General features: G+C 38.4%; 1 protein-coding gene across 1 annotated transcript; it reads right to left on the reverse strand.

The window, feature by feature from the left end:
- Positions 1-779: 779 nt before the first annotated feature.
- COMMD8 (COMM domain containing 8) lies at positions 780-14,747 on the reverse strand. The gene is made up of 5 exons (XM_025887596.2): positions 14,619-14,747; positions 10,064-10,219; positions 5,691-5,843; positions 3,590-3,745; positions 780-1,695 (listed from the first exon to the last, which is right to left on the reverse strand). The coding sequence occupies exons 1-5, from the start codon at positions 14,682-14,684 to the stop codon at positions 1,675-1,677; spliced, it is 552 nt and encodes a 183-aa protein (XP_025743381.1). The 5' UTR covers positions 14,685-14,747; the 3' UTR covers positions 780-1,674.
- Positions 14,748-24,869: the final 10,122 nt, after the last annotated feature.

A 24,869-nucleotide genomic window follows, 5' to 3' on the forward strand; every position in this document is an offset into this window, starting at 1 on the left:
GTGTTGAATACCTCACATAATTTACTGAATACTATACTGAAAGTGAAAAACAGAATGGTTGTCTGGGTAAAGGATGGTTGTCAGGATATCAGCTGTTTACTTGTGACCGCATGGCTGCCTGGTAGCTTTGGGGCTGCCGCTGCCCAACATCAGAAAAGAGTGTTGGACTGCATATTGCTAGCCCAGGAAAAGATCAAAATTCAAAATGCGTTAAAAAAAAATCAAAATTCAAAGTATGGTTTCTACTGAATGCAGGTTGTTTTAGCACCAAAGTAAAGTCAAAAAATCTCAAGTCAAACCATCGTACATCAGCAATCACCTGCATTATTTAAAGTGCTCGCCTGCAAACTGCTACTGGTCCGTGACATAAGGAACTTGCACAGGGCGTAAGTCAACGACCTCCCTAAGCACACTGTTTCGTTCAGCTGATATTTTTTCCATAATCAACATCTCTCAATGAGAAAAGCAATATATTGATGAACACTCTGGCATACGCTCCTCATCTAGTCCCTGACCTGTAACGAACAGTCCACAGACCACAGACTGGCATTAGTCTACAGACACATTTTGAGTAGCACTGCCTAGATCACGAGCAGGTATTTTGTTTTAAGCTCTCAAAGCCTATCTTCATCTCTATGATGAGAAATAGTAGTAACCGTTCTGAACACCTCAGATAATAGTCTGATGCTCTAAAGAGCAACTAAGCTTGCAAACAGCAGGTACCAATTAATTATGGGTCACTGCATTATGTAGAAAGTCTTTTGAAATAAAGCAATATGTAAAAGTAAAATGATATTTTTTATTTGTTCAGAATGCTTGTTTTTAGTTAACTGAAATTAAAAATGGTTTGTTTTCCAGTGAAGTTAACACCCAAAACTGTTAACTTCAATATTAAAAGTCTATAACAAAAATGGACTTAAATTTAATCTCAGCTGATACCCGAAGAGTTATATATACATGATACAATGACATCTATTCTTTTTAACAAAGCACAGCCTCCCGATCAGACAGAGAAATGCAGAAGTAACAGTGTTATTTTCATTTTTTCCCACCCGAGTAAAAGATTTTGATCTCTAGAATTCATAAACTCAAAACTGTTGACACAATTTTAAGTATTTTTTCTTGTTCATGTCTGAAGAGGAGCTTCTTTCTCTAAGAAATTTTATATTTTATAATCTTTCCTTTGAAACAGAAGAAAGATATGGAATCTCCTGAGTTACATATGCAGCTTACACATTCTTTAAAAGCTATTTTTTAAAATACTACAAATTAATCATATATACCCAGAATACACACCCTTGTGATTCATATATTCCTTTAAGCAACATTCAAGTAGATTTGTGCTTTGTATGTTTACATTACTTTAGAGCCTATTTTTAGCTTTCAATAAAACTGTATATCTATAAAGATTTCTCAAATATTTAATAAATGAGGCAAAACAGCCATTATGAAAATATAAACTGCTATTAGAGCTTTTTCATCTTTCATTTTTTATGCATTTCCTGTCGACCATGTCATTTCCTGTTCTGCAGGAAAGCGGATACATTTGCATCTCTGTAAGCCCAACATGCTGCGTTCTCAGCAGAGCAAAACAGTCAGTATAGCGTAGGTATTCTGAACGCACAGTATTCACTTGGCCGCATCTGGGGTAGCAGTAGAATCTCAGAGTGTTGGTTATTTCAACTGCAGGACCACCTTAAAACACAAAGTCAGGGGTGGGGGATGGGAAATCAGGTTATTCCAGAATGATGCCTGTATCTGCTTAACGAAATGCTTTGAAATCTCTGAAGACAGGAGAACTGATAACAAGCAAGTACAATGCACAGTAATTGATGATGCATGCCTGCCGGGATCCATGGTTCAGACTCAATTAACATCTACATGAGGCTCGACCACACACTCCCTAAGACATTGAGCCCCATCCAAAAGCAAGCCAGGCTACCAGTGTGGCTACTAGGCATGTGGACCAATCATCATGGCACTAAAATGACTGAGTAACTGCAGAATACGGATGGAAGCTGAATATACCAGGGTTTCAAAAAGGCAGAGCCGGGGGGCACCTGGGTGGCCCAGTCGGTTGAGCATCTGCCTTTGGCTCAGGTCATGATCCCAGAGTCCTGGGATGGAGTCCTGCATTGGGAAAAAAATCCCTGCTCTGCAGGGAGTCTGCTTCTCCCCCTCCCTCTGCCACTCCTGCCTGCTCACGCACTCACGTGTGCCCTGCGCGCTCTCTCTCTTTCAAAGTAAATACATAAATAAATAAAATCTAAAAGAAAAAAAAAAAGAGCCGAGGCGCCTGGGTGGCTCAGTCAGTTAAGCATCCGATTCTTGATCTCAGCTCAGGTCTTGATCTCAGGGTCATGAGTTCAGGCCCCGCACTGGGCTCCACGCTGGGCATGGAGACTACTTAAAAAAAAAAAAAAGGTAGAGCCAAGAAGGTTGGTCAGGGGCAAGAGAAGTTGGTTAGAATATCTGACATTGATCACTGGAAAACAGATTACTAGAACAAATGCTGAGAAATCTTTTCTTTTTTAAATTTTATTTATTTATTTGACAGAGACAGAGAGAGCACAAGCAGGGGGAGCGGCAGGCAGAGGGAGAGGGAGAAGCAGACTTCCCGCGGAGCAGGGAGCCCAATGCAGGACTCGATCCCAGGACTCTGGGATCATGACCCGAGCCTAAGGCAGACGCCTAACAGACTGAGCCACCCAGGCACCCAATGCTAAGCAATCATGAAAGGAACACACGTACACAGAGACAGTTATTTTTATTTCTTTCTGACAGCAGCAGTTTCTATTGTTTAAATATGATTTTTCTCATTAAATACTGAGAATGGTTCCTGTTATTTAGTCAATCCTTTTTACATATAAAATTTTTAGTCACTTATCAGTTTTACCTGATTTTGTCATAACTACAAGCCATATTTTGTCTCCTGTACTTAGAGGATTATAAAAACAATTCTATTTGTGCAGCTAAAACTTCTTTTTTTAAAAGATTTTATTTATTTGACAGAGAGAGAGAGAGACAGCACAAGCAGGGGGAGCAGCAGAGGGAGAAGCAGGCTCCCCACTGAGCAGGGAGCCCAAAGTGGGGCTCGATTCCAGGACCCTGGGATCATGACCCAAGCCAAAGGCAGACGTTTAACCAACTGAGCCACTCAGGCACCCCTTATCTGTGCATTTAAATAAGACACTCTTTTCTTTATGACATAATCATCATAAAAACACTTCAGGATCAACTAATTTCATAGCCCCAAGGTAAAAGTTTTATTTTTTTTAGTAAAAATTTTATTTTTATCATTAATGAGGACCGAGGCAAAAAAATCTAGCTGTTAGAAGAGCACTATTATTCTATCAAAAATAACTACTTGATAAATTATGCTCAAAACTAAGTCATTAAAATTACAAGTTATAATTAAATATCTAAAACTAGAGATGCAGAACATAACAAGGTATTTTCTGTGCTTAACATAAAATATCAGGAATAAAAGAAATATGAAAAGTCAATTATGAATTTTTCTTCTATTGTTCTAAGGATATCAATCAAAACTTAAACATTTTAAAACACACAACAAAATTAAAACAAATACCTTATTAGCTGCCTCCAAGGAATTTATTAGATTCTGCAGCTCTTCTTTACTCATTTCAACAGAATATGGTTTGACTTCACCATTTTCTTTTATGTCCAGATGAAGGTTTAAAAGTGGCATTTGTAAAGTAGCAATCTTGTCACTAGACAGTGCAAGCTGTTTAAAATGAGGAAAACAGTAATTAATAAGTAATAAAAAAGACTACATTAAATATGCATCAGAGCTCATTAACAATACATCTTAAGAATACTCCTGTTTGCTGTCAAGTACAGGAAAAGGTGGAAGAAATAAAGAAACCCATGCCAAACCAACACATATATGAAGAACAGACTGAGAAAGGAGGATGACAGAGAGGAAGACGACGAGGGAAAAAAGGACCAACAGTCCAAAGTTTGTGGTAGAAGCAGAAAGTCCAGAGCAGAGTTATGGCTGGAAAAGGAAATACTGAATGGGTCCAGTGCATCACGAAACCAAGACTTCTTAAAGCTTAACGAACTGTGAAGATACCAAGAGGATGAAGTCCATGTACAAAGATAAAACTAAAAACACTGGTAAACCCTGTGCAATGAAGATACTTAATTTACAGTCAGCTAATTCTCTACTAAATTATTGATAAACATGTTATCAAGATACCACTTTCAATTAGAGCCACTCAGCAAAAACACTCAATATTTACTCCACTTCCTATTTTCTGTTTAAAGAGAATCCTAGAGGAAACGAGGAACCAAATATTTATGATATAAATAATTTTTGAAACAAGCACCACAGCTTCATTGGCAGATGGCAAAGGGAAAATCAATTTTCCTGGAATCTGAGCTAAAAAACTCCACAATACCTGAATCTTCAAAGTGTTACTACTTGCAAAAATTTACTTGTACCATTCATTACTTGTACAATGATTGGTAAGGAACTACTTCCCTAACAAACATCCTCAGAGTGCACACACTACAGAATTAAATCCTCACATACCTCCTTCATTCTCTCTTAAAAAACCAGGACTCATAATATCTGAGATTTGGAAGTATCAAAGATAATTCTCCTCCTCAGTGTCTCCAGTAACTGCTTTCTCAGTCTGTTTGAATATGACCAATGATGAACATGCTTCCTCAAGAAGAGGTTAAAATAATCTTCAGATACTGACAGGTGTAAAACAGTTCTCCTTAAGTTGAACATGAACTCATCTTACTGCAAACTATGTATCTGAGACCTTACCCTTTGTCCTAGCCTCTGAAGCCACAAAGCATGTATCAATTCCCTCATCCATACAGATGACTTTTAGTCCTTTAGAGATAACTATAATTTTTCTAATAAAGTTTTTCTTTTCTGGATAGATGGTCTCAAGTGTTTCAAAAAACCTTCATGTACCACGATTTCAAGTTCCTGTTCATTCTTTTTTGGTTTGGCTCCAATTTAAGTATCTCTTATATTTGGCAGCCAAAAGTAAAATTACTACTAAATTAACTAAAAAGATTTAATGAATGAAAACAGAATTAGAACTACCCATTGCTACTGATCATGAGTCTCTTTTCAAAATGTTTTTTTTTTTTTAAAGATTTTATTTATTTATTTGAGAGAGAGAGAGAGAATGAGAGATAGAAAGCATGAGAGGGAAGAGGGTCAGAGGGAGAAGCAGACTCCCTGCCGAGCAGGGAGCCCGATGTGGGACTCGATCCCGGGACTCCAGGATCATGACCTGAGCCGAAGGCAGTCGCTTAACCAACTGAGCCACCCAGGCGCCCCTCAAAATGTTTTTTAAGTGCTCTTTTAATAGCACATTATAGATTTTCCCCCTGGAGGTAGAATCGTATTTACCAATCTCAGGAAGACTATAAAGTCTAGAAAGTTCTAGCCAAAAACAGATGTTGAATACATACTACTCCACTACTTAAGACATTTAATGATTCACAGCTCTAGTTAATTAAATTATCAATGTAATGTTTTTACATATTATGTGGATGTTTGTACTAAGTGAATGTAAAAATACAATTTTTGACAATGTATTCTTAAAATGACAGAAATTTTAGATGTATATTATGAAGAATAAACATTTCTATTCAAAAAATGAGATAAAAAAAATACATGCCCATAAATAGATTCTCACCTTTAACTGCCAATCAAAATCCTGTAGCTGTGCAGAAGAAATATCAACTATTTCTTCTAACAGAGCCTGCTTGATTTCATCTTTCCTACTTTTCAAGCATTTCATGATAGCTTGTTGATGAAATGAATTCAACTGATTCAACTGCTGAAATATCTATGAAAATAAAAATAAACAGAAAATAAGTGAAAGGGTCTGTTTAAAATGTAAACGCACAGCTCCACTCCCCTTTCATAAAACCTTTAAAATGACAGTTAAAAAATATATATTTTCTTCTCATGAAAAGAATGAGAATGCATAACTAACAAGAGATTTTTTTTTTAAGATTTTATTTATTTATTTGACAGAGAGACACACAGCGAGAGAAGGAACACAAGCAAAGCGAGTGAGAGAAGGAGAAGCAGGCCTCCTGCTGAGCAGGGAGCCCGATGTGAGGCTCCATCCCAGGACCCTGGGATCATGACCTGAGCCGAAGGCAGATAGCTTAATGACTGAGCCACCCAGGCTCCCCCAAACAAGAGATTTTAACAAATTTTTGCAAAACAGAAATGAAAAGGACTGACTGATGAAGTAGCATGGAAGCAAAGACCACTAAAGCTGGTATAGTTATTTTAATATCAGACAGTGTAGCCTTTAAGGCAAGAAGTATTATGAGAAATAAAGAAGGCCCAAGGGCCATTCAACTGAAAGAACAATCATTAACTTGTGTGCACCTAATATATATTCAAAATATATAAAACAACACAACTTGGCAGAACTAAAAGGAGAAATGGATAAATCTACCTTCATAATTAGAATGTTGACACATCTCCCAGTAACTGACAGAAAAAGACAAAAAAAATCAGTAAAGACAAAGAACTGAAAAACACTATCTTCCTTAAACCTGACATATAGAACATTGTGTTCAACAACTACAGAATACATATTATTTTCAAAAATATATGGATCATTCACCAAAATGAACCATATGATGAGCCATGTAGCAAATCACAACAGATTTCAAAGGACTGAAATCAAACTATTTATATTTTTTTTACCATGGGGTAATTAATTTATCGTAACTGATAAAAAAATTCCAAATATTTGAAAATTATACAACATAGTAACATAGTACTATGAAAGAAATAAAATCAATCTTAAACTCCTCCAGAGAATAAGAGAAAAAATACTTCCTAATTCATTTTATTAGACCAGAATAAAACTTGACATCCTGACAAGGGCATTACAGAAAAGAAAAACTATGAGCCAGTACCACACAAGAACAGATGCAAAAATCCTAAATAAAATACTGGCAAATCAAATCTACAGATACATAAAAAGATAATACATCATGACCAAGTGGCATTTATTTTGGCAATGCAAGGTTAGTTTAGCATTTAAAAATCCAATGAAAGACACATCAACAAAATAAAGGAGAACAAAATAACAAATTTAGGAAAAGAGTATTTAAAGATAATTCAATACCTATTAATGATAACAATTCTCAGTAAAGTAGGAACTGTAGGAAACTTCTTTAATCTAATAGTCAATATCCAGAAAATCATACAGCCAACACAATAAATGATAAAATAGTGAATACATTCTCCCTAAGGTCAGGAATAAGACTGATTTTTTTTCCAACACTGTTTTAAAGATGTTAGCTAGTGCAATAAGGTAAGGGAAAAAAAGATATTAAAATTTAACAAGAAAATAATTGTATACCCCAAAAAATCCAAAAAAACCCATTTTATAAGCCATCAAATAAAATTTTTAAAGACTATTAAGCATGGGGTAAAGACATAAAATTGGCGGTGTTTCTACATCCTAGCAATAAACAATTGGAGAACAAAATTTAAAAACATCAAAAATATCAATTACTTAGAAATAAATCTAACAAAATATTTGCAAGACCTCTATATTAAAAACTACAAAATGTTGGAGAAATTGAAGTCATCCAAACAAATGGAATGTTATACCATGTTCATGGACTGGGAGGATTAATATTAAGCTGTAAATTTTTCCCAAAATGATCTAGAGATTCAGTGCAATCCCCACGCCATGAACTTAAGTATGTCACCCCAAAATTCCTATGTTGCAATCCTAACCTTCATTGTGATGATATTTAAAGATGGGGCCTCTAAGAAGTAATTAGGTTTAATAGGTCATAAGAGTTGGAGCCCTCTTGATAGGATTAGTGCCCTTATAAAAAGAGACACAAGAGAGCATGGCTTCTGTCCCTCTCCCCTCACCAATGTGAGAAACACAAGAAGGTAGGCCGCAGCCAGGGAATTCCCCTCAACAGGGAATCAAATCAGTCAGCACCTTTATCTTGGACTCACCAGCCTCTAGTATTGTGAGAAATAAACTCTTGTTGTTTAAGCTACCCAGTGTATAGTATTTTGGTATGGCAGCCCATCAGGTTTTTTGGTTGAAATTGACAAGCTGATTTTAAAATGTACATGAAAATACAGAGGGCCTAGAATAGCCAAAGCAATCTTGGAGAAGCATGAAGTTAAAGGTCTTCTACTGCCAGATATCAAGACTTTATGTAACATAGCTTTAATTCTACAGTAATTAAGACAGTGTAATACTGAAAAATATAGACAATGGAGCAGAATTAAGAGTCCAGATGCAGGAGCACCTGGGTGGCTCAGTTGGTTAAGCGTCTGCCTTCGGCTCAGGTCATGATCCCAGCGTCCTGGGACCAAGCCACACATTGGGCTCCCTGCTCAGTGGGGAGCCTGCTTCTCCCTCTGCCTGCACCCCCGTCTGTGAGCGCTCTCTCTCTTGCACTCTCTGTCAAATAAATAAATAAAATCTTAAAAAAAAAGTCCAGATACATACATATACAGTGACCTGATTTACAACAAAGGCTGCACAGAAATTCTATGGGACCAAGGACGGTCATTTCAATAAACGTTACTGGGTCAGTTGGCTATTGATGTGAAAAAATGTGAACTCGACCCTTACTCCACACACAAATATTAATTCAAAATGCATCAGTAACATAAATGTGAGAGCTTCTACAAGAAAACTAACAAACACATCTTCATGACTTTGGCACAAATATTTCTTAAACATGACTTTAATAGCACTAACCACCAAAAGAAATATTGACAAAGCTGGACTTGATTAAAATTCAGAGCTTCTGTTCACAAAAAGACACCATTAAGAGTGAAAAGGCAAGCCATATGAGAGAAGATATTTAAAATACATATACCTAACAAAGAACTCCCACCCAGAATATCATCCAAATCAAAATGAACATATATAACTACATTTTTAGTAGGCAACCTATACAAACATGCCAAAATAATTTTTGACCAAAGTACAAAAGCAATTCAATGGAAGGATACTCCATGACCCTATAATTTCATGTCAAGATGTCTATCCAAGAAAAGTTGGCTAATATGTGGACAAGGAGACATGTACAAAATATTTGTAGAAATACTATACATTAAAGAGGCAATGATCTAATAGTTCATCAGGAGGGGGCCGGAAAAATAAGTCCTGCTAATTCCTACCATCAAATACTGTAAGAGTTAAAATACATGAACCAGATCTACATTTACCAACACTGATAAGTCTAAAACACAACATTCCATAAAAAATTACAAAGGGATACATGTTATCATTCACAAGTTACATGTTTAGCTCAAATAATTATATATATTGTTTACAATATAAATATTCATACAATATAGACTACAAAACATGTACACCAACTTCACAAGTGGTGATCTCTTGGGGAAGGGCGGCATGCCCAGGTGGTATTTAGGTATATCTATAATGTCTTGTTTCTAAAACAAACACACAAACCTGTAATGCATAAAGATGTTAACAACTGTTTAATTGTGATAATGCAAGTGCAGGTGTCAGTTATATAACTTTTAGTTTTCTTCTACATGATTTAAATGTCACAATTTTAAAAACACAACCAACCAAAACTATAAAAAATAAGAACTTCCACAATCAGATTTGCCTACTCACAATTATGAGGTTTTTATTGTAATATAATATATACTTATTGGGGGCGCCTGGGTGGCTCAGTCAGTTAAGCATCTGCCTTTGCATGACCCCAGGGTCCTGGGATTCTGCCAAATCAGGCTCCCTGCTCAACCTGCTCAACAGGGAGTCTGCTTCTCCCTCTCCCTCTGCCCTTTCCCTCCGCCACCCCCACCCCCATTCCTGATCTTTCATGTTCTCTCTCTCAAATAAATAAAATCTTTAAAAAAAAGTGTATGTGTGTGTGTGTGTGTGTGTGTGTGTGTGTGTGTGTGTGTGTGTATTACTGATGATGGCTCTTGTATAATATAGTGCCCTAAAGACCAACTTAAGAAAAACCTGAAAACAATTTATTATTTATTATAAGGTACAGAAAATTGGAGTGAAGTTACCTCTTCATCAGATAAATTTTTACCAACTACAGCTTTGAAAAATTTCGTAATATCTTCCAGAACATTCTTCCATTCTGTTGAATCCCAAACACTGTGATAATCCTGGTGGAGAGGATAAGCTCGGCCACAAATGCCATCAATTATTTTGTGAAGAAGCTAGAGAGAAAAGGAAATAAATGAATTATAAGTAAACTTATAAAAAAGATTTATCTTCCTTGCAGGAAACAAATATAGTTGGGACAAACTCATGTTATCTACAAAAGCAGCTGAGGTTGAAATATAACTATTTTTAACATTATTCTCATTAATTAAAAATTAAAGCTCCAATAAAAACCCCAGATTTTCTATAATTTCAGGAGCTAAAATAATTTCATAGATACACTGTTGTTTCCCCAATATTCATGAAAGAAAGATGGTGAATATAAAGGTTTCACCTTGGTATTACTTAGACATTGTATTTATATCAATAATCTAAAAAAAGTATGACTTTTAGACTAAAGGTATTTTTTACCATAGATCGACAAACTTCATTTCCCTTTACTTCCATTTTCACAGCATTCATACTCACTTCTTTTGGTCCACTCCAAGAAAGCGGTCAGTACCTTTCTTTTTCTTTTTTACATTCATCTCTACCCTACCTTAGCATCAGCAATGGAAGTCCTAACACATATATAACTGAACACAGTTATTAACACTGAATTTTGGAATAAAACTGTCTAGTTTGAATCCTAGTTCCACCACTTAACTAGTTTTATCAAGTTATTTAAATGTTCTGTGCCTGTTTCCTCATGTATAAAATGAAAATATCATCTACCCCCATAAGGTAGTAAGGATTAAATGAGCACATGGAAATTTACTTGGCACATTCCTGGCATGTATAAAACACAAACATTGCTAGCCACTGTCATACTTCTTCTTATTATTATTATCACTATTACTACCACTACCACCACCACTACTACTACTGGTATTATGTTCCATGTCTTTAACATACATTAAGTGAGTGCCTACTATGCCAGCACTATACTAGATAAATGATTAATATGGTTTTCTTTCCCAGGGAATATTTGTGTCCTGTAAAAAGAGTATCTGAATCCAAATAATTTGGAAATGAATTTAAGCAACAAGTCTTCCAACTCTTTCCCCCTGAACCATATTCTACTCCATTTTAAGCAGTAACTCTTTCTCTATAACACCACACATATCAGAATAGAAATGAGAAACTGGTAACCCCGCTTCCAAATGATGGCTAATGCACTATGTGAACAGACTTTTTATTTACCATAAGTCAACAAACATTCTCAATTTTAAATTCATTCAAAATTCTCTACACATATCCCATCTTATCCCAATCTGCCCCCAGGCTAAAGCAAAACCCAGAACTCTAACTAAAAAATAAAAGTGCTATCTTTTGGGATGTAAATGTTTTTATTCATTCATTTATCCATTCATTTATAAATGTTTGTATTCATATATTCAAATATGTAATGAGCACCTTATCCAATTGTTAAACAAGTTAATGGAAATACAAAGCAAAAACAGCCATAATAACTACCATTTATGGAGCCCGAACTGAGTACCAAGCACTGTGCTCATCCTCACTACAACCCCATGAGGTAAGTACTGTTATTATCCCCATTTTACAAATGAGAAACTGAAGATAAACAAGATTAAGTTTCTACCGTATCAGAGCTTTAGTCCACTAGAGAAAGACAAACATACAAATACATAAATGCAATTCAGAATGATTGGAGCTATGTTATAAGTTTACAGAAGATACAAAGGAACACAGAGAGGAAGCAGGAAAGGGCTGTTTTAAAAGGACAAGTAGCTGGCCATCGAAACAGAAGAGAAGGGCATTCCTAGTCACAAGCAACAGCATATGCACAGACTGGAAGTGTAAAATCACTTGTTCAATTTGAAAAAAGACAGGATATAAGACTGGAGAGGTGAGTGGAGGCCAAATCATAAAAGGCCCTGTTTGCAGTGTCTAGGCTCTTTAATTATTTCCACAGGGAAGCAACCTATTCACATATTTGCATTATTTTTCCATAAATTTGCTAACAAGTTGGGAGATAAAAGGAAAGAAAAGGAAAAGAGAGATGGTGAGACCAAAGGCCCCCTGCCCTCAGTTTACCAGGAAGAAATCGGGGGGGGCCTAAATAATTGAGGACACTCAAAATGGAGCCAGTACAGAGGTAAAAGAGATGTGAAAAGGAGGAGGAACCAAGGATGATACTCACATTTTAGGTTGAGTGGCTGGGTAAATGGTGGTGCCCTAAATCAAAAATGAAGCTACAACCACAGGAAGAGTAGTTCTGGGGGGAAAAACGAGTAGTTCAGCCAGGGACACACTGAATTTGAGATACCTGGGGTGTCTCAGCAGAAGCCTGACACTCAGGGATGAGATCTTTGGCTGGATGCAGAGACCTAGGTGTGATCACCCTACAGGGTGGGAAAGGTTATGGGCCTTACCTAAGAAGTAGGCAGAATGAAGACAGGGGCAGAAGGCTAATACAAAGACTCACGGTCAACAGATCTGAACACATGTTCCACCTTTACCACTTACTAGTTTGATACCTCAGGCACATTACTCAAACTCTCTGCTGACATTTCTGTTTCCGCACTGGTAAAATCACAGAAAAGAGTTAAGACAGGTTTTTTTGATCCTGATAAAAATTAAGTAAAGTCTATTCTCCATCTCCCCCACACTTTCCCACTGTAAATGGAATAAAGGAAAAAAGAAGATCTAAATGTGGGGCTTATAAAAGCTGCCTACCACATACCCCTCTATCACATTATGTAGGCGAAGCCCCCACTCCCACCCTTCACCCTTTGTGAATGGAACAGAATTGGGACTTACTCAGTGATGCCTATCACTGACACTGAAGGCCAGCCCACCAAAGCTTGGCATCCAGATAACTGCCCCATGGTTGAGCAGATTTTAATATGCATTAATTCCTTCCCTCAGTGAATACTGATTAAGAACCCACCTTGAGCCAGACACAATTCTCCAGAACTAAAGATAAAGTATCTACCCGGAAGGAGTTCAGAATAAAAGAGACCAGAGGCAAGCCAACCAGTCAAGAAGTTGTGTAATGAGACCTGAATTGTTGTGGGACAGAGGAGGAGTAAACATATTTATGTATTAACTACAATACAATGAATTAGTAGACTGACTTCTGATGACAAACAGAACCACAGCTCCCAGAGCTAATAATGAAGCTCAATTTTGCACATACTGCTTTCTTTTAGAGACAGGCAAATTTCCTTCAGGTCTTTCCTTCTTTTCAAGGGGGGAAAAACCCACTTCTCAGTCAGATTTTTCTCTTACAGCAACCACTGGGTTTTCTTTTCCTTTCACAGTTCAGTCAAGATACTTATTAGATGTAATTACTGTCTCCACATTTGATTTTTCAAACTCAAAACTGCCAGTGCCTTTGGTACTGCGGCTAAACACACAAGCAAGGCATATAAAGACTGGAGCCACCTGACTTCCTACTAAACTGTCTAGCCTTACTCTCCCTGCTCTGCTCACTCAAATTTCAGCCTCTAAAAATTACAACAGGTCCTGAAACCTGTGGAGGCTGGTTTCCTTCCTCTAGCCTTGTAGCTGCTATTCCCCTGCCTAAAACACTCTTCCTTCTAGACTGTCTGGTTCCTACTCATCCTTCAGAACTCAACCTAGAAATTTAGATGTTTCTTTTCTGCAAAGCCTCTCCTTGCCCCCTCGAATCTGGGGTGCTACCTGTCCCACAAGCTCATTACTGGTTAATTCAGTTTGGTTTCCTTATTAGATAGCAAGCTCCACAGGGGCACAGGCTGTATCTCATTCACCATTTCACCTTATACCATATGGGCACTCAGCACAAGGCAAACTTCAGGGCAAAGCTGGCCGGATGAATGAACAAAGCTGCTTTTCCCAGATCCTCACGGCCAAGGTCCTTCCCAGGCTCCGGGTGTCAATGTATATGTCACCTCTTGAGGGAAAGGCTACCTTATACCACGCTACCTAAAGTAAGTCGCCCAGTTATTGGAAGCACTTACCAATTTTTTTTCTGTCGCCCTCAAGGGGGCAGGGTATACTTCTCTAGGTCACCAGCTTGTCCCCAGCACCTAGCACTGTGCCTGGTGCACAGGGACAGTGAAGGTGTGTACTGTATGAATGAAGGAGAGGCTGCAAACCACTGGCTCCACGTTGTAAGATTTCAAATACTATGGTGGCGACTTCGCTCCCCAGCCCAGTCACCAAGCCGCGCTTGGGAGCTGACGGGCCGACCCCACCCGGGTGCGAGCTTGGCCGGCCGCAAGTCAGCTCGAAAAGCCCCTCGAGGAGCAGCTCCAAGCAGGGGCGCGGAGGTGGCGCCAAAGGCCTCGGCCTCCTCAGCTCTCCAGGGGACGAAGGGGGCCGGACCCCGACATCACGCCCATTCCCCCGTCCCTGCCCTGGGCAGCCCCGGTGAGCCCAGCGAAGACATCTCGATCAGACCGGGCCGGACCTGCAGGCCGGGCTGTGCCAGAACCCCGCCTGCCACGCCGCGTGCGCTCTCCTCACCTGCGGGCCCAGCTCGGCTGGAAGCTTCTGCAGCTGCCACAAGGGCGTCCCCTCTTCCGGCTCCATCCTAGTACGAAGCAGGAACCTCGGTCACATGACAAGGCCCGGTGGCGCCTCTAGAGCGTCGGCTCACCCACGTGACTCTCTCGGGTGGGGTTGGGGGCCGGGCGTGGAGACGCCGGAGCCCTTGTGCGCGTGCGCAGAGGCACAGCCCTCGCCTTCCCGGTAACTAAGGGAAATCCCTTTTCCGCCTGGAATTACTTTGCTGAACACCCTTATTAGGTTGAAGGGAAATTTGCAAATCCTCAAAGCAGTTTACAGCTTTGTTCAGAGTTCTATGGAACTTCCTCTGCGCTGCGTTGAAAACCAACTAATAAGAGTAACCGTATTGTGAGCTCAGGGCCATTGTCCCTGAGTTTTGGCGTAGGTCTACAAAAGTGTTCTGATTTGGAAGGTTAAGTAAGGGTTTACCTGTGTGAGATATTCTTTATATAGATTATCTTAAGAAGGTACTGTTTTCACGCCCATTTCCAGATAACAAGATCAGAAAAGTCACAAGGATTATCAGATCTAGCAAAAGGACGGAGTGCCCAGTTAAATCCGAAATTTCAGATAAACAACAAAAATTATTTTCTTAGAAGTGTGCCCTCTAAATACTGCAGGGGGCATAATTATACTAAAACACGATTCCTTGTTTATCTGTAAGTCAAACTCAACTGGGCATTCTGTATTTTATGTCAACCCTAAAAGTCACGAGAGCTAAGAGGCACAGCCTAAAGTTAAAGTCAGACTCTTGTTAACACTAAATTAGCAAAAAAGCCAAACAGCTTTTCTGTGATTTCTCTCCTCATTATAGCTGTTACTTTAATCAGGTGCTGGGGAATTTAGTGGGATAAAATAGTTCTGCTATCCAGAAATGCACAATAAGTGGGAAACAGAAACAGAAAGTACTGTCTAATATAAATTTAATAATAAAAGTAGTGAAAACTGATGAAGCATACCACAGAGGAGAAAGTAATTATGTTAGTCTGTGGGCTATGCAAAGAAATACTATTTATTAGTGACATTCTCCAATGTTTAGCTCAAACATCCTTTCTATACTCTGTGCCCCATCTCTTGGTGGTGAAAGCAATTTCTTCCTCTGAATTTTCATGACTGTCCCTCACTTAAAATATTTACTATTTTCTATAGATAGTTATTTACAACAATTATTGCCCCAACTGAATTATCTTATGACACTTTGACTTTGTGCATAGGAGCCCCTCAAGTAATAGTTAGGGAAACAAGGAATCTGGAAACTTCCTAGCTAATCTGTCTGTTAGTATGTCTACTAAGGGTAGAGTCTGTTTTCTAAGAAAAAGCTAGATTTTATATATTGTAAAAATTGGGGTAAAGATATTTATCGAGCATCTACTTTATGCCAAACACTTCATATATTTTCTCTTATTAATTCTCCCTATAACCTTGTGTTGTGGGTCTTACCTCAACTTTTAAAGATGAGGAAACAAATTTGGTGAAGTAGTATCAACCTTGTCCAAGGTCATATAGGTATTAGTTGCAAAGTTACTGGGCTGAGTCTGTGTTTCACTGGCCCTACAGAGGAAAGAAAGACATTCTGAGGTGATATGACTTCCTAAGGTCATAAAACAGATTAAAATAAGGCAAAGAGGCACAGAGACCAGGGCCCAAGATTTAGTCAGAGGACACAGATTTAGGTCCTGATTTCTCTCTCAAGCAACACTAGATATTAGGAAGAATTTGGTCTTTCCTTTGGAATTTGGTTGTAACAAAACTTAACCTTTAATTGTTGAATCACTGTATTGTATGCCTGAAACTAAAATAACACTGTATTTTAACTAACTGGAATTAAAATTAAAACTTGAATAAATAACAGTAGTATACACACATACAATCTCAACCTTTAACAAATAGTTCTAATAAAGTTCACAAGTTAAGAGTGCTTAATATTTGCTTTTTGATAAGTAAGAAGATGTTCTTATGTGTGTAATCCAAGAGGTTTTCAAAAATACTTTTTTCTCTTACAGTCCCATTTTTCTAAGTGTGCTCTAGCTTCCATGTTCCAAATCTTACTTATAGTGATAGTTAGAAACGTGGACTCTGGAGCTAAACTTCTTAAGTTCAAACCCCAATTAGGCAAATTAGTATCTATGTAATATTGGGCAAGCTATGTTCACTTCCCTGTGTTTAGGATTCCTCATCTGTGATTAGTTATAATGTTAGCACAGAATTTAGAGTCATAAGTTCATATATGTAAAGTTCTTGAAGTCTAGCTTGGTGCATAAAAAAAAAAATTATTAGATTCCCTTGTAAGTGGCCTTCTGTCCTCATTTGTTATCTAGCCAAAGTTTAGTGGGTTCCAGAAAGCAGAGTGTCTTCTTTACCCTCCTAGATATAGTGTTGGAAGGTCTCTGCCTTGGGAATGTGATCTGCCTCCAAAATCCACCTCAGCTGTTATCTAGTGCAGTAGAGGCAATGGAAGTCACTGATCACAACTGAGAGAAATGTAAAAAACATCTCAGATAAACCTCACTGAGTGTGCTTGCTGAGCTGAAATTGGAAGTCAGGAAGAGTTAATTTGTTGCATTTTCTTAAGGTTATTTGATTGGAATTTTTTCATTTTGAAGTGGAAGGAGCAAGAAAGAATTTTGTGCATCATGCCCTGGGAGATTTATTCATTCATTCATTCTTTAACAATTAACTGGTTAAACATCTACCAAGCTTTAGATACTCGAACGGCTCTGGTATTGCAGGCAGTGAACAATAACTTACCTTCTAGTTGTGTTTGTCAGGACCTCAGATAATGAACAAGTAAGCAAATAATACCATGTCAACTATGGAGAAGCATCCTAAAGAAAATGAAACAAGGTGATGTAATAGAGAGGGATGGTGGAAATATACTTTAGAATGGTCAAGGAATACACTGCCAAGAAGTAGCATTTACACTAAGGTATAAAGGAGTAGGAGACATGAAGGCAAACATCTGGGGAGCACGGGAGTTGGGATTAGAATGTAGAGGCCCTGAAGCTGGAGAAAGCCTGCCTTACTCAAGATAACAACCAAAGGCCTGTGTGGCCAGACCATAGGTAGTGAGCAAGGCAAGTGTGGTGGAGATGTCAGAGATACAGGCAGGGATTTTTTTTTTTTTTAAGATTTTATTTATTTATTTGTGTGTGAGAGAGAGAGAACACACGCAGGGGGAGCGGCAGGCAGAGGGAAAAACAGGCTCCCCACTGAGCAAGAAGTCCCATATGGGACTTGATCTAAGGACCCTGGGATCATAACCTGAGCCACCCAGGCATCCCTAGGCAGGGATTTTAGTCAGCAAATTGACATTAACTAGTCTGCATTTTTAAATGGTTATACTCTGGAAAGCAGTTAGATTTTGGAAAACCAGCTCTTGGGTAGAAGTGTGAAAGCAGGAGAATCCATTTGGGGGATATTCCAGATTAATCCTAACTAATGTAGGCATTAAAGTTAATATCACCTAATTTGCATGTACAGACTGTAGAAATCTAGGGGCCTAGATGATGAGTGGTGGCAGTGGAACCCAGATACAAATGGAAAGACTCAAAAGGTATTTTGGGTAATGTATAGAATTATTGAATCATTACACTGTACACCTGAAACTAACACTGAATGTTAGTTATACCTCACTAAAAAAAGAAAACAATGAACATGTTAAAATCTCAAAAAAAAAAAGATATTCTGGAACTATGGAACTAAGATAAATGGAATTTATTGTGGGTTGGATGCTTTTGAAAGAGAAAGAGGATATAGAAATAAAATGCTGACTATAAGACAAGATAAAGCATCTGTCCTGCCAGACAGCTGGAGGTTTTGGGCCCTGGCCAGGGGGTAGAGTCATAAACTAAGCCACTGTGTTAGTGAAAACTTTTTGAGGAACAGCGTACTGTATTGGCTCTAGAGTCAGAGTCCATTTATATCCCTGTCACTTACCAGCCAGGCGACTTTGGGAAAATTGCTTAAATTCACTGTACCCTGGGTTCCTTGACTGAAGATAGGGATAAAACTACTGCCCACCTGAGCATCTACTTTATGCCAGACTACTGTGTTGCTGTGAAGTGAAAATGAAATAATGCATACAATGTGTTAACATGGCATCTAGAATGTAGTTTGCCCATAGTATAAAAGTTAACCATTATCTCTCTCCAGTATTAGTATTACTTGGAGCACAGGTAGCATGCAGCCCTGGGAACAAAGTGAGATACATTCACACACATACACACATGCGCTGTGCTAATTAGTCTGGTGAGGTGCCTTGATAAAGAAAGTTCAAGAGAAAAATGGAGCTGATTCATCCCTGTGAACTCCCATAAGTAACTGACTTGGGCAGTGGCGGGGGGGAGGGGGATGGATTGTGCCAATCATTCAAACACAAGATGGACATTATGGCAGAGACTGCTGTTTGTCCCCCAATATCTCTCCTCTCTGTTATGAGTTAAATTGTGTCCCCCTTAAAATTCATATGTTGAAGTCCTAAGCCCCAATACCTCAGAATGTGACTTTATTTGGAGACAGGTCTCTATAGAGATAATCAAGTTAAATTGAGGTTATTATGGTACATCATAATCCAGTATGACTAATGCCCTTATGAAAAGGGAAAATTTGGACACCAATACATATAGAGGAAAGGCTGTGTGAAGAGATACAGGAAGATAGCTTGGCTCTCCAAGCTGAGGAGAGAGGCCTGGAATAGATTCTTTTCTCACCGCACTCAGAATGAAGCAACCTGCCAACACCTGAATATTTAATTTCTAGTCCTTAGATCTGTGAGAATAAATCTCTGTTGTGTAAGCCACCTCTCAAGGGACTGATTGATAAACCAGAATGTCACAGAATAAGAATTGTTTCTCCTTAGGGCAGTCTCTCTTGACCCATAAGTTCCTTTAACCAAATCATGGATTAGAAAGATGCTTGGTGAATATAAGACTAAATGAAAGAAGAGAGAATAGATCTAAAATGTTTCCTTGAAATTGTAATAAACCATAGTCCTTTTTCATTCCAGGAACATTTCTGGGTAAAGAAAAGACAAAGCATCCTAGGGGCGCCTGGGTGGCTCAGTTAAGTGTCTGCCTTAGGCTCAGGTCATGATCTCAGGGTCTGGGATCCTGGGATTGAGCCCAGTGTTGGGTTCCCTGCTCAGTGGGGAGTCTGCTTGTCCTTCTGCGCCTCCCCCAGCTCGTGATCCCTCTGTCTCTCAAATAAATAAAATCTTTTAAAAAAGGAGAAAAAGACAAAGCATCTTTTCCTCTTGACTGAACTAAAAACTTTGTTTCTTTGACTCTCCTTTTTACTAGCTACCATACCCTTATACTTGCTTCATACAAACTCTTGACCAAGATTTAGGAAATATGTCTGTTCCATAGGGTTACTCTGGGAATTTCTATTCCCTGTTCTTGTGGATTGAGTCTTACTAGTTAATTTCAGATGATTACCTTTTCTTGTCCCTAAATTCTAGGGTTCCCTACTTTTGCTACCCAGGAACTGACTACATTAGTCTGCTTCAGTAAGTATGATTTCTGACAAATGTTCTAGGAATCAAAAGCTATTAAGTCATTATTCAGAGTTATTGCACCCTTTAATAAAAGAAATTGTCTATAGCTTTCCACATCTATTTTCTCAGTTCAAACCTGCTTTTCGGGTTATCCTATGACTTGAAGTTGACTAATTTGTTCATCATAATTAGATGTGTTGCAATGCAGATGTGCTTAGTGATTTTCATTGCAATCTATTTAAAATTATTCCTGTCCATAAATTGTTGAGAGGAAAGAGCCTTCAAGTTTAAATGAGTTTAATTATCATCTTATAGTCATACAGGAAATATTTAAATGTTATATTGGCATTGATTCCATTGCATCGAAAGAAATTATGAATAGCTAATTTGTAAATACTGGGTAGGTTCTGCGTTCAGTCTTATCTGAATAAACTCAGATTTGGCTGCCCAGAGACACAGTGTCTTGGAAGTCACTTGGATAAATGTCTTGTTTCATCCTGGTGAATAAGCTTAATAAACTGGAAGTCTTTTTCTTTTTGAGCTTTATATGTAATTAAGAAATGCTTTTAATACTTCCTTATTCCAGTATTTTCTTTATCAGAAAATATTCTTGGAGCTTAAGCCATCTGAGTTCTCCATTAAAGTGATCTTTGAAACAAATAGGCATTTTGACTTAAAAGGGGCAATGAGATCATACATAACAGTTATTTCAGTGTAGCACTGAAGAGTACAATATATCAAAAGCTCTGAAATTGCTTTGTTAAAGTGAAATACTTGAGTGAACTGCAATTTTGGAACTTAACTGGAATGCACTGTAATCCACACTACGTCCTCAGGGGTTGGCATGTCTTTTAGAATGGCATGTCAAGTGCACAGTTAGTCTTTCTGATGAAAATTCTATGCCTGTAAGACCTCTTTTCTCAGTTGCCACCTCTTTAATCACTGTACGGAAAATTCTCCACATCTGTGAGCTCTTAGAATTTCAGCCAGTGGTTCTTAATCAAGATAGCACATTAGAGTCACTCCAGGGAATTTTTGAGTGATTGATTTTTCACTTTTGATGTGCTACACTTGTATTTTGTTTTGTTTTTGCAAAAGCTTTGTAATTTATTTTTTTTTATTTTTTTTAAGATTTTATTTATTTATTCATGAGAGACAGAGACAGAGAGAGGCAGAGGGAGAAGCAGGCTCCCAAGGAGCAGGGAGCCCGATGCGGGACCCGATCCCAGGACTCTGGGATCATGACCTGAGCTGAAGGTAGACACTTAACCATCTGAGCTACCCAGGCACCCAAAGCTTGTAATTTACATACCAAAAAATCGCACCATTTGAAGTACAGTCCAGTGGCGTTTACTGAATTTATACAGTTGCACAACTATTCCCAAAATTTAGTTTAAGAAACTACCATGGCCCTGCACAATATTCGTTGTGTGGGTTTGTAGACAATCATATGGAAACTTTAAAAAAAATAATAGCCAGACCTCATCCCCTAGACCAATAATATCAGAATCTTGTTGAGGGTTAAAATACCAACATTATTTCGTTTGACAAAACACCCCATGTGACTTAATGTAAACCAGCACTGAGATCCACTGATTTGGACAAAACTTCATAGAAAAAGTGAAGATTTGGAAAGTGTAGATGTAACCCCTTACTAACCAAGAGATCTGATCAATTGAGACCAATGTTGTCACAACATCAGCACCGTGACAAAGACCTTTAGAACATCTAGAGGATGGTGGTTTTTTGATCACTCTGCTATTCCTATTGTTTCCTTTGCCTAGAATCTTCTCTCCTTTCTCCTGCAGCTCCCTCCAGGCACATCCAGTTGGCCTAATGAATTCAAACACATCTTCAAAGAATTTTCATTGCTGTCCCACTTGTGTCTCCACAACTCTTTGAACAAACTGCTGTCTTAGTCCTTATGGCACTGCATGGCAACTATGTGTTTATATTCTACGTCTTCCGTTGTTCTGAAACCTCCTTGAAAAGCAGAGGCCATGATGCATTCATTTTAGTATTCTCGACAGTGTCTAGCATGAAGGAGATTCCCCATTAAGTGTTTGTTGAATTCAGAAAGACAAGTGATTAAAAACAAAACAAAACAAAACACTATGGGAAGCTTCAGCAGTAATTCACAACTTTGACTACAAATTAGAATCAGCTGAGGAGTTTTCCCAACTCCCTATGACCAAATCACACCTTAGACACTTAAGTCAGAATTTCTAGGGATAGAAGATAGTAACACTTTTTTTCCAGCTCCTCTGGTGATTCTAATGTGTAGCTGAACTTGAGAACCAGGAGATTAAAGCCTTAGAGGATAGTCCCAAATTACCTCCTTGACCAAAAAGAGCTCTGCCCCCATGTCTAAAATACATAAATTATTTGTTGTTTTTTGCCTGAAAAGAGCTCAGAAACACATGTGGACTATTGACAAATATCTGTGTAAAATATATACAAAGCCCCTAAGAGTCTGAAGAAAGAGTAATGGCAATTCATACAGCATTAGTTACTGAAGCCTGACTACTTTCCTCCTGTTATCTCACTTGAGGCAGCATTATGCAATAGGAATCTTAATTTGGGTAGAAAATTGGGAGTGTCAAAGCAAAAGTTGCACTGAACGGTGTTAAATCGGCAAGGAAGTCCCTCAAGTAGGGGAGAGATCAGAACTCCGCTCCACTGAAACAGAGTGAGAGCATTTTTAAGTGCTAGTGTATCAGTGAGAACACAGGACATCTGTATCTGCTGACTGGCTTTACGCAAAAGTAAACTTTCTTATGTCTTTGTAGCAGGACGCAGGTTTACGATAGGAAGCAAGGCACCTACCAGAATTAGCTTCTGCCCTTCCATGGTAACAGAGATAGGGCTGCTATCTCCTTTGGTGATTACATTTCAGAAGTATGAATCACAAATTCTTGAGAAAGATGTTCCTAAATTGTAAAACTGGCAAGAGATTTTTAAAAAAGATTTCCATTTCCAAGGGGAGAATTACAAGTTTTCTAAAGAAAATGCTCTAGGAAAGTGGAGGTCAGGGGTTTATTCGGGAAGCAGCCTCTCTAAAGTTTAGTCAAGCCGGAAATGTGAAGGCAGTCTTGGCCAAAGTCAAATAAATAGGTAATTTTGAACCCCTGAGGGCGGTAAATAAGGTCTGGTCCAGAGGCCCTGCGGAAGAAGTGCCTCAGCAAAGAGCTTTCAGCAGCGAAGTTTAGCATGAGGGGATTGGAGAGGAAAGCTAGCAAAGGGCTTGAGGAATTTCTGGAGATGGTTTGAAGGTTTTGCTGTTTTCCCTGCAGAGCCTGGTTGATATCCAGCAAATGAGATGGAAAGTACACCCTTCAGCACACTCTTCTTCCTGAAGGAATGCTGGGGTCTACATTCCACCCTAACCCTCAGCTCCTGAGGAAAATACCCACGGCTACAATCCCCAACTGGCCTAAAAAGGTCCTGCTAACCAGCTCATTGCTCTATTGGATGAGGTCCAGTCAAATGTAACTTGGCCCCAAACCCTCTTAATATATTATCCCGAGCCAGTTATGACAGTAGAGGAAGCCACTGAGACATTTGCCCTGCACTTGTTCCAACAAGCAGTGTGAGTTACAGCTTATTGCAATTTGGGGAGACTTCTTTTGGTTTTATCGTGGAATCATAGGAGTACTTTTTTTTTCTTTTTGCACATTATGATTCTTTTTCACCTTCTATCTGGCAGCTTCTCCTTCCTCATGGCTCTCACTCTTTTCTGCTTCAGCACCTGAGTTTTTAACCTTTCATCAGCTTAATTCAGCGATTTTCAACCTCAGACCTATGTCTTCAGGTATATATTTTCTGGTTTCTCCAATTTACCATTCTTTTCATTGGCACTTAAAGATATTTTCTCATTTTAGTCTATTATTTTGGCTCTTCCTGGGAAAGGGATTATTTTAAAATATCTATGAAACTCAAGGACTTATGATGTCATAGGGGAGATTTATTTTATGAACCAATTGCCACAATATAAAGGGCATCTATATTGTAGTTTTCCATCAATAAAAGAATTATAAATGAAAAAAGGTACAGTCATATAATGGAATGCTGTATGCTCTTAAATGAACTTATTTACTGCATCAGTGAGAATAGAGCTAGATCTTAAAAATATAATGTTCAAAGAAGCAACAAGTGTTGGCGAGGATGTGGAGAAAAGGAAAGCCTCTTGCACTGTTGGTGGGAAGGCAAGCTAGTGCAGCCACTCTGGAAGACAGTATGGAAGTTCCTCAACAAGGTGAAAATAGAGCTACCCTACAACCCAGCAATTGCACTACTGGGTATTTACCCAAAGAATATGAAAACACTAATTCGAGGGGATACATGGACCCCGATGTTTATTGCAGCATTATCTACAATAGCTAAACTGTGGAAGCAGCCAAGTACCCACCGGTAGATGAATAGATCTAGAGAGTACAATGTTAAGCAAATGATTTCACTTATATGTGAAATTTAAGAAACAAAAAAGATGCACAAAGGAAAAAAAAAAAGAGAGAGAAACCAATAAACAGACTCTTAACTACAGAGAACAAACTGATAGTTACCAAAGGGCAGGTGGGTAGGGAGATAGGTGAACTAAGTGAAGGGAATTAGGAGTACACTTATCTTGATGAGCACTGAGTAATATGTGGAACAATTGAGTCACTATAGTGTACATTTGAAATCAATATAATACGGTGTTAACTATACTGGAATTA

This window comes from Callorhinus ursinus, unplaced genomic scaffold (assembly GCF_003265705.2).
Source record: "Callorhinus ursinus isolate GAN/ISIS: 27379988/994484 unplaced genomic scaffold, GSC_fseal_2.0 scaffold4, whole genome shotgun sequence".
Classification (NCBI taxonomy): domain Eukaryota; kingdom Metazoa; phylum Chordata; class Mammalia; order Carnivora; family Otariidae; genus Callorhinus; species Callorhinus ursinus.

What these genes read in the sequence shown, in the direction of transcription:
- COMMD8 (XM_025887596.2), bottom strand. Translation starts at nt 14,684, where the DNA reads ATGGAGCCGGAAGAGGGGACGCCCTTGTGGCAGCTGCAGAAGCTTCCA. An exon ending in ATTTTGATTGGCAGTTAAAG is followed by an intron (nt 3,746 to 5,690) that starts GTGAGAATCTAT and finishes CATTTTAAACAG; the next exon opens with CTTGCACTGTCTAGTGACAA. An exon ending in CCTTGGAGGCAGCTAATAAG is followed by an intron (nt 1,696 to 3,589) that starts GTATTTGTTTTA and finishes TTGTGTTTTAAG; the next exon opens with GTGGTCCTGCAGTTGAAATA.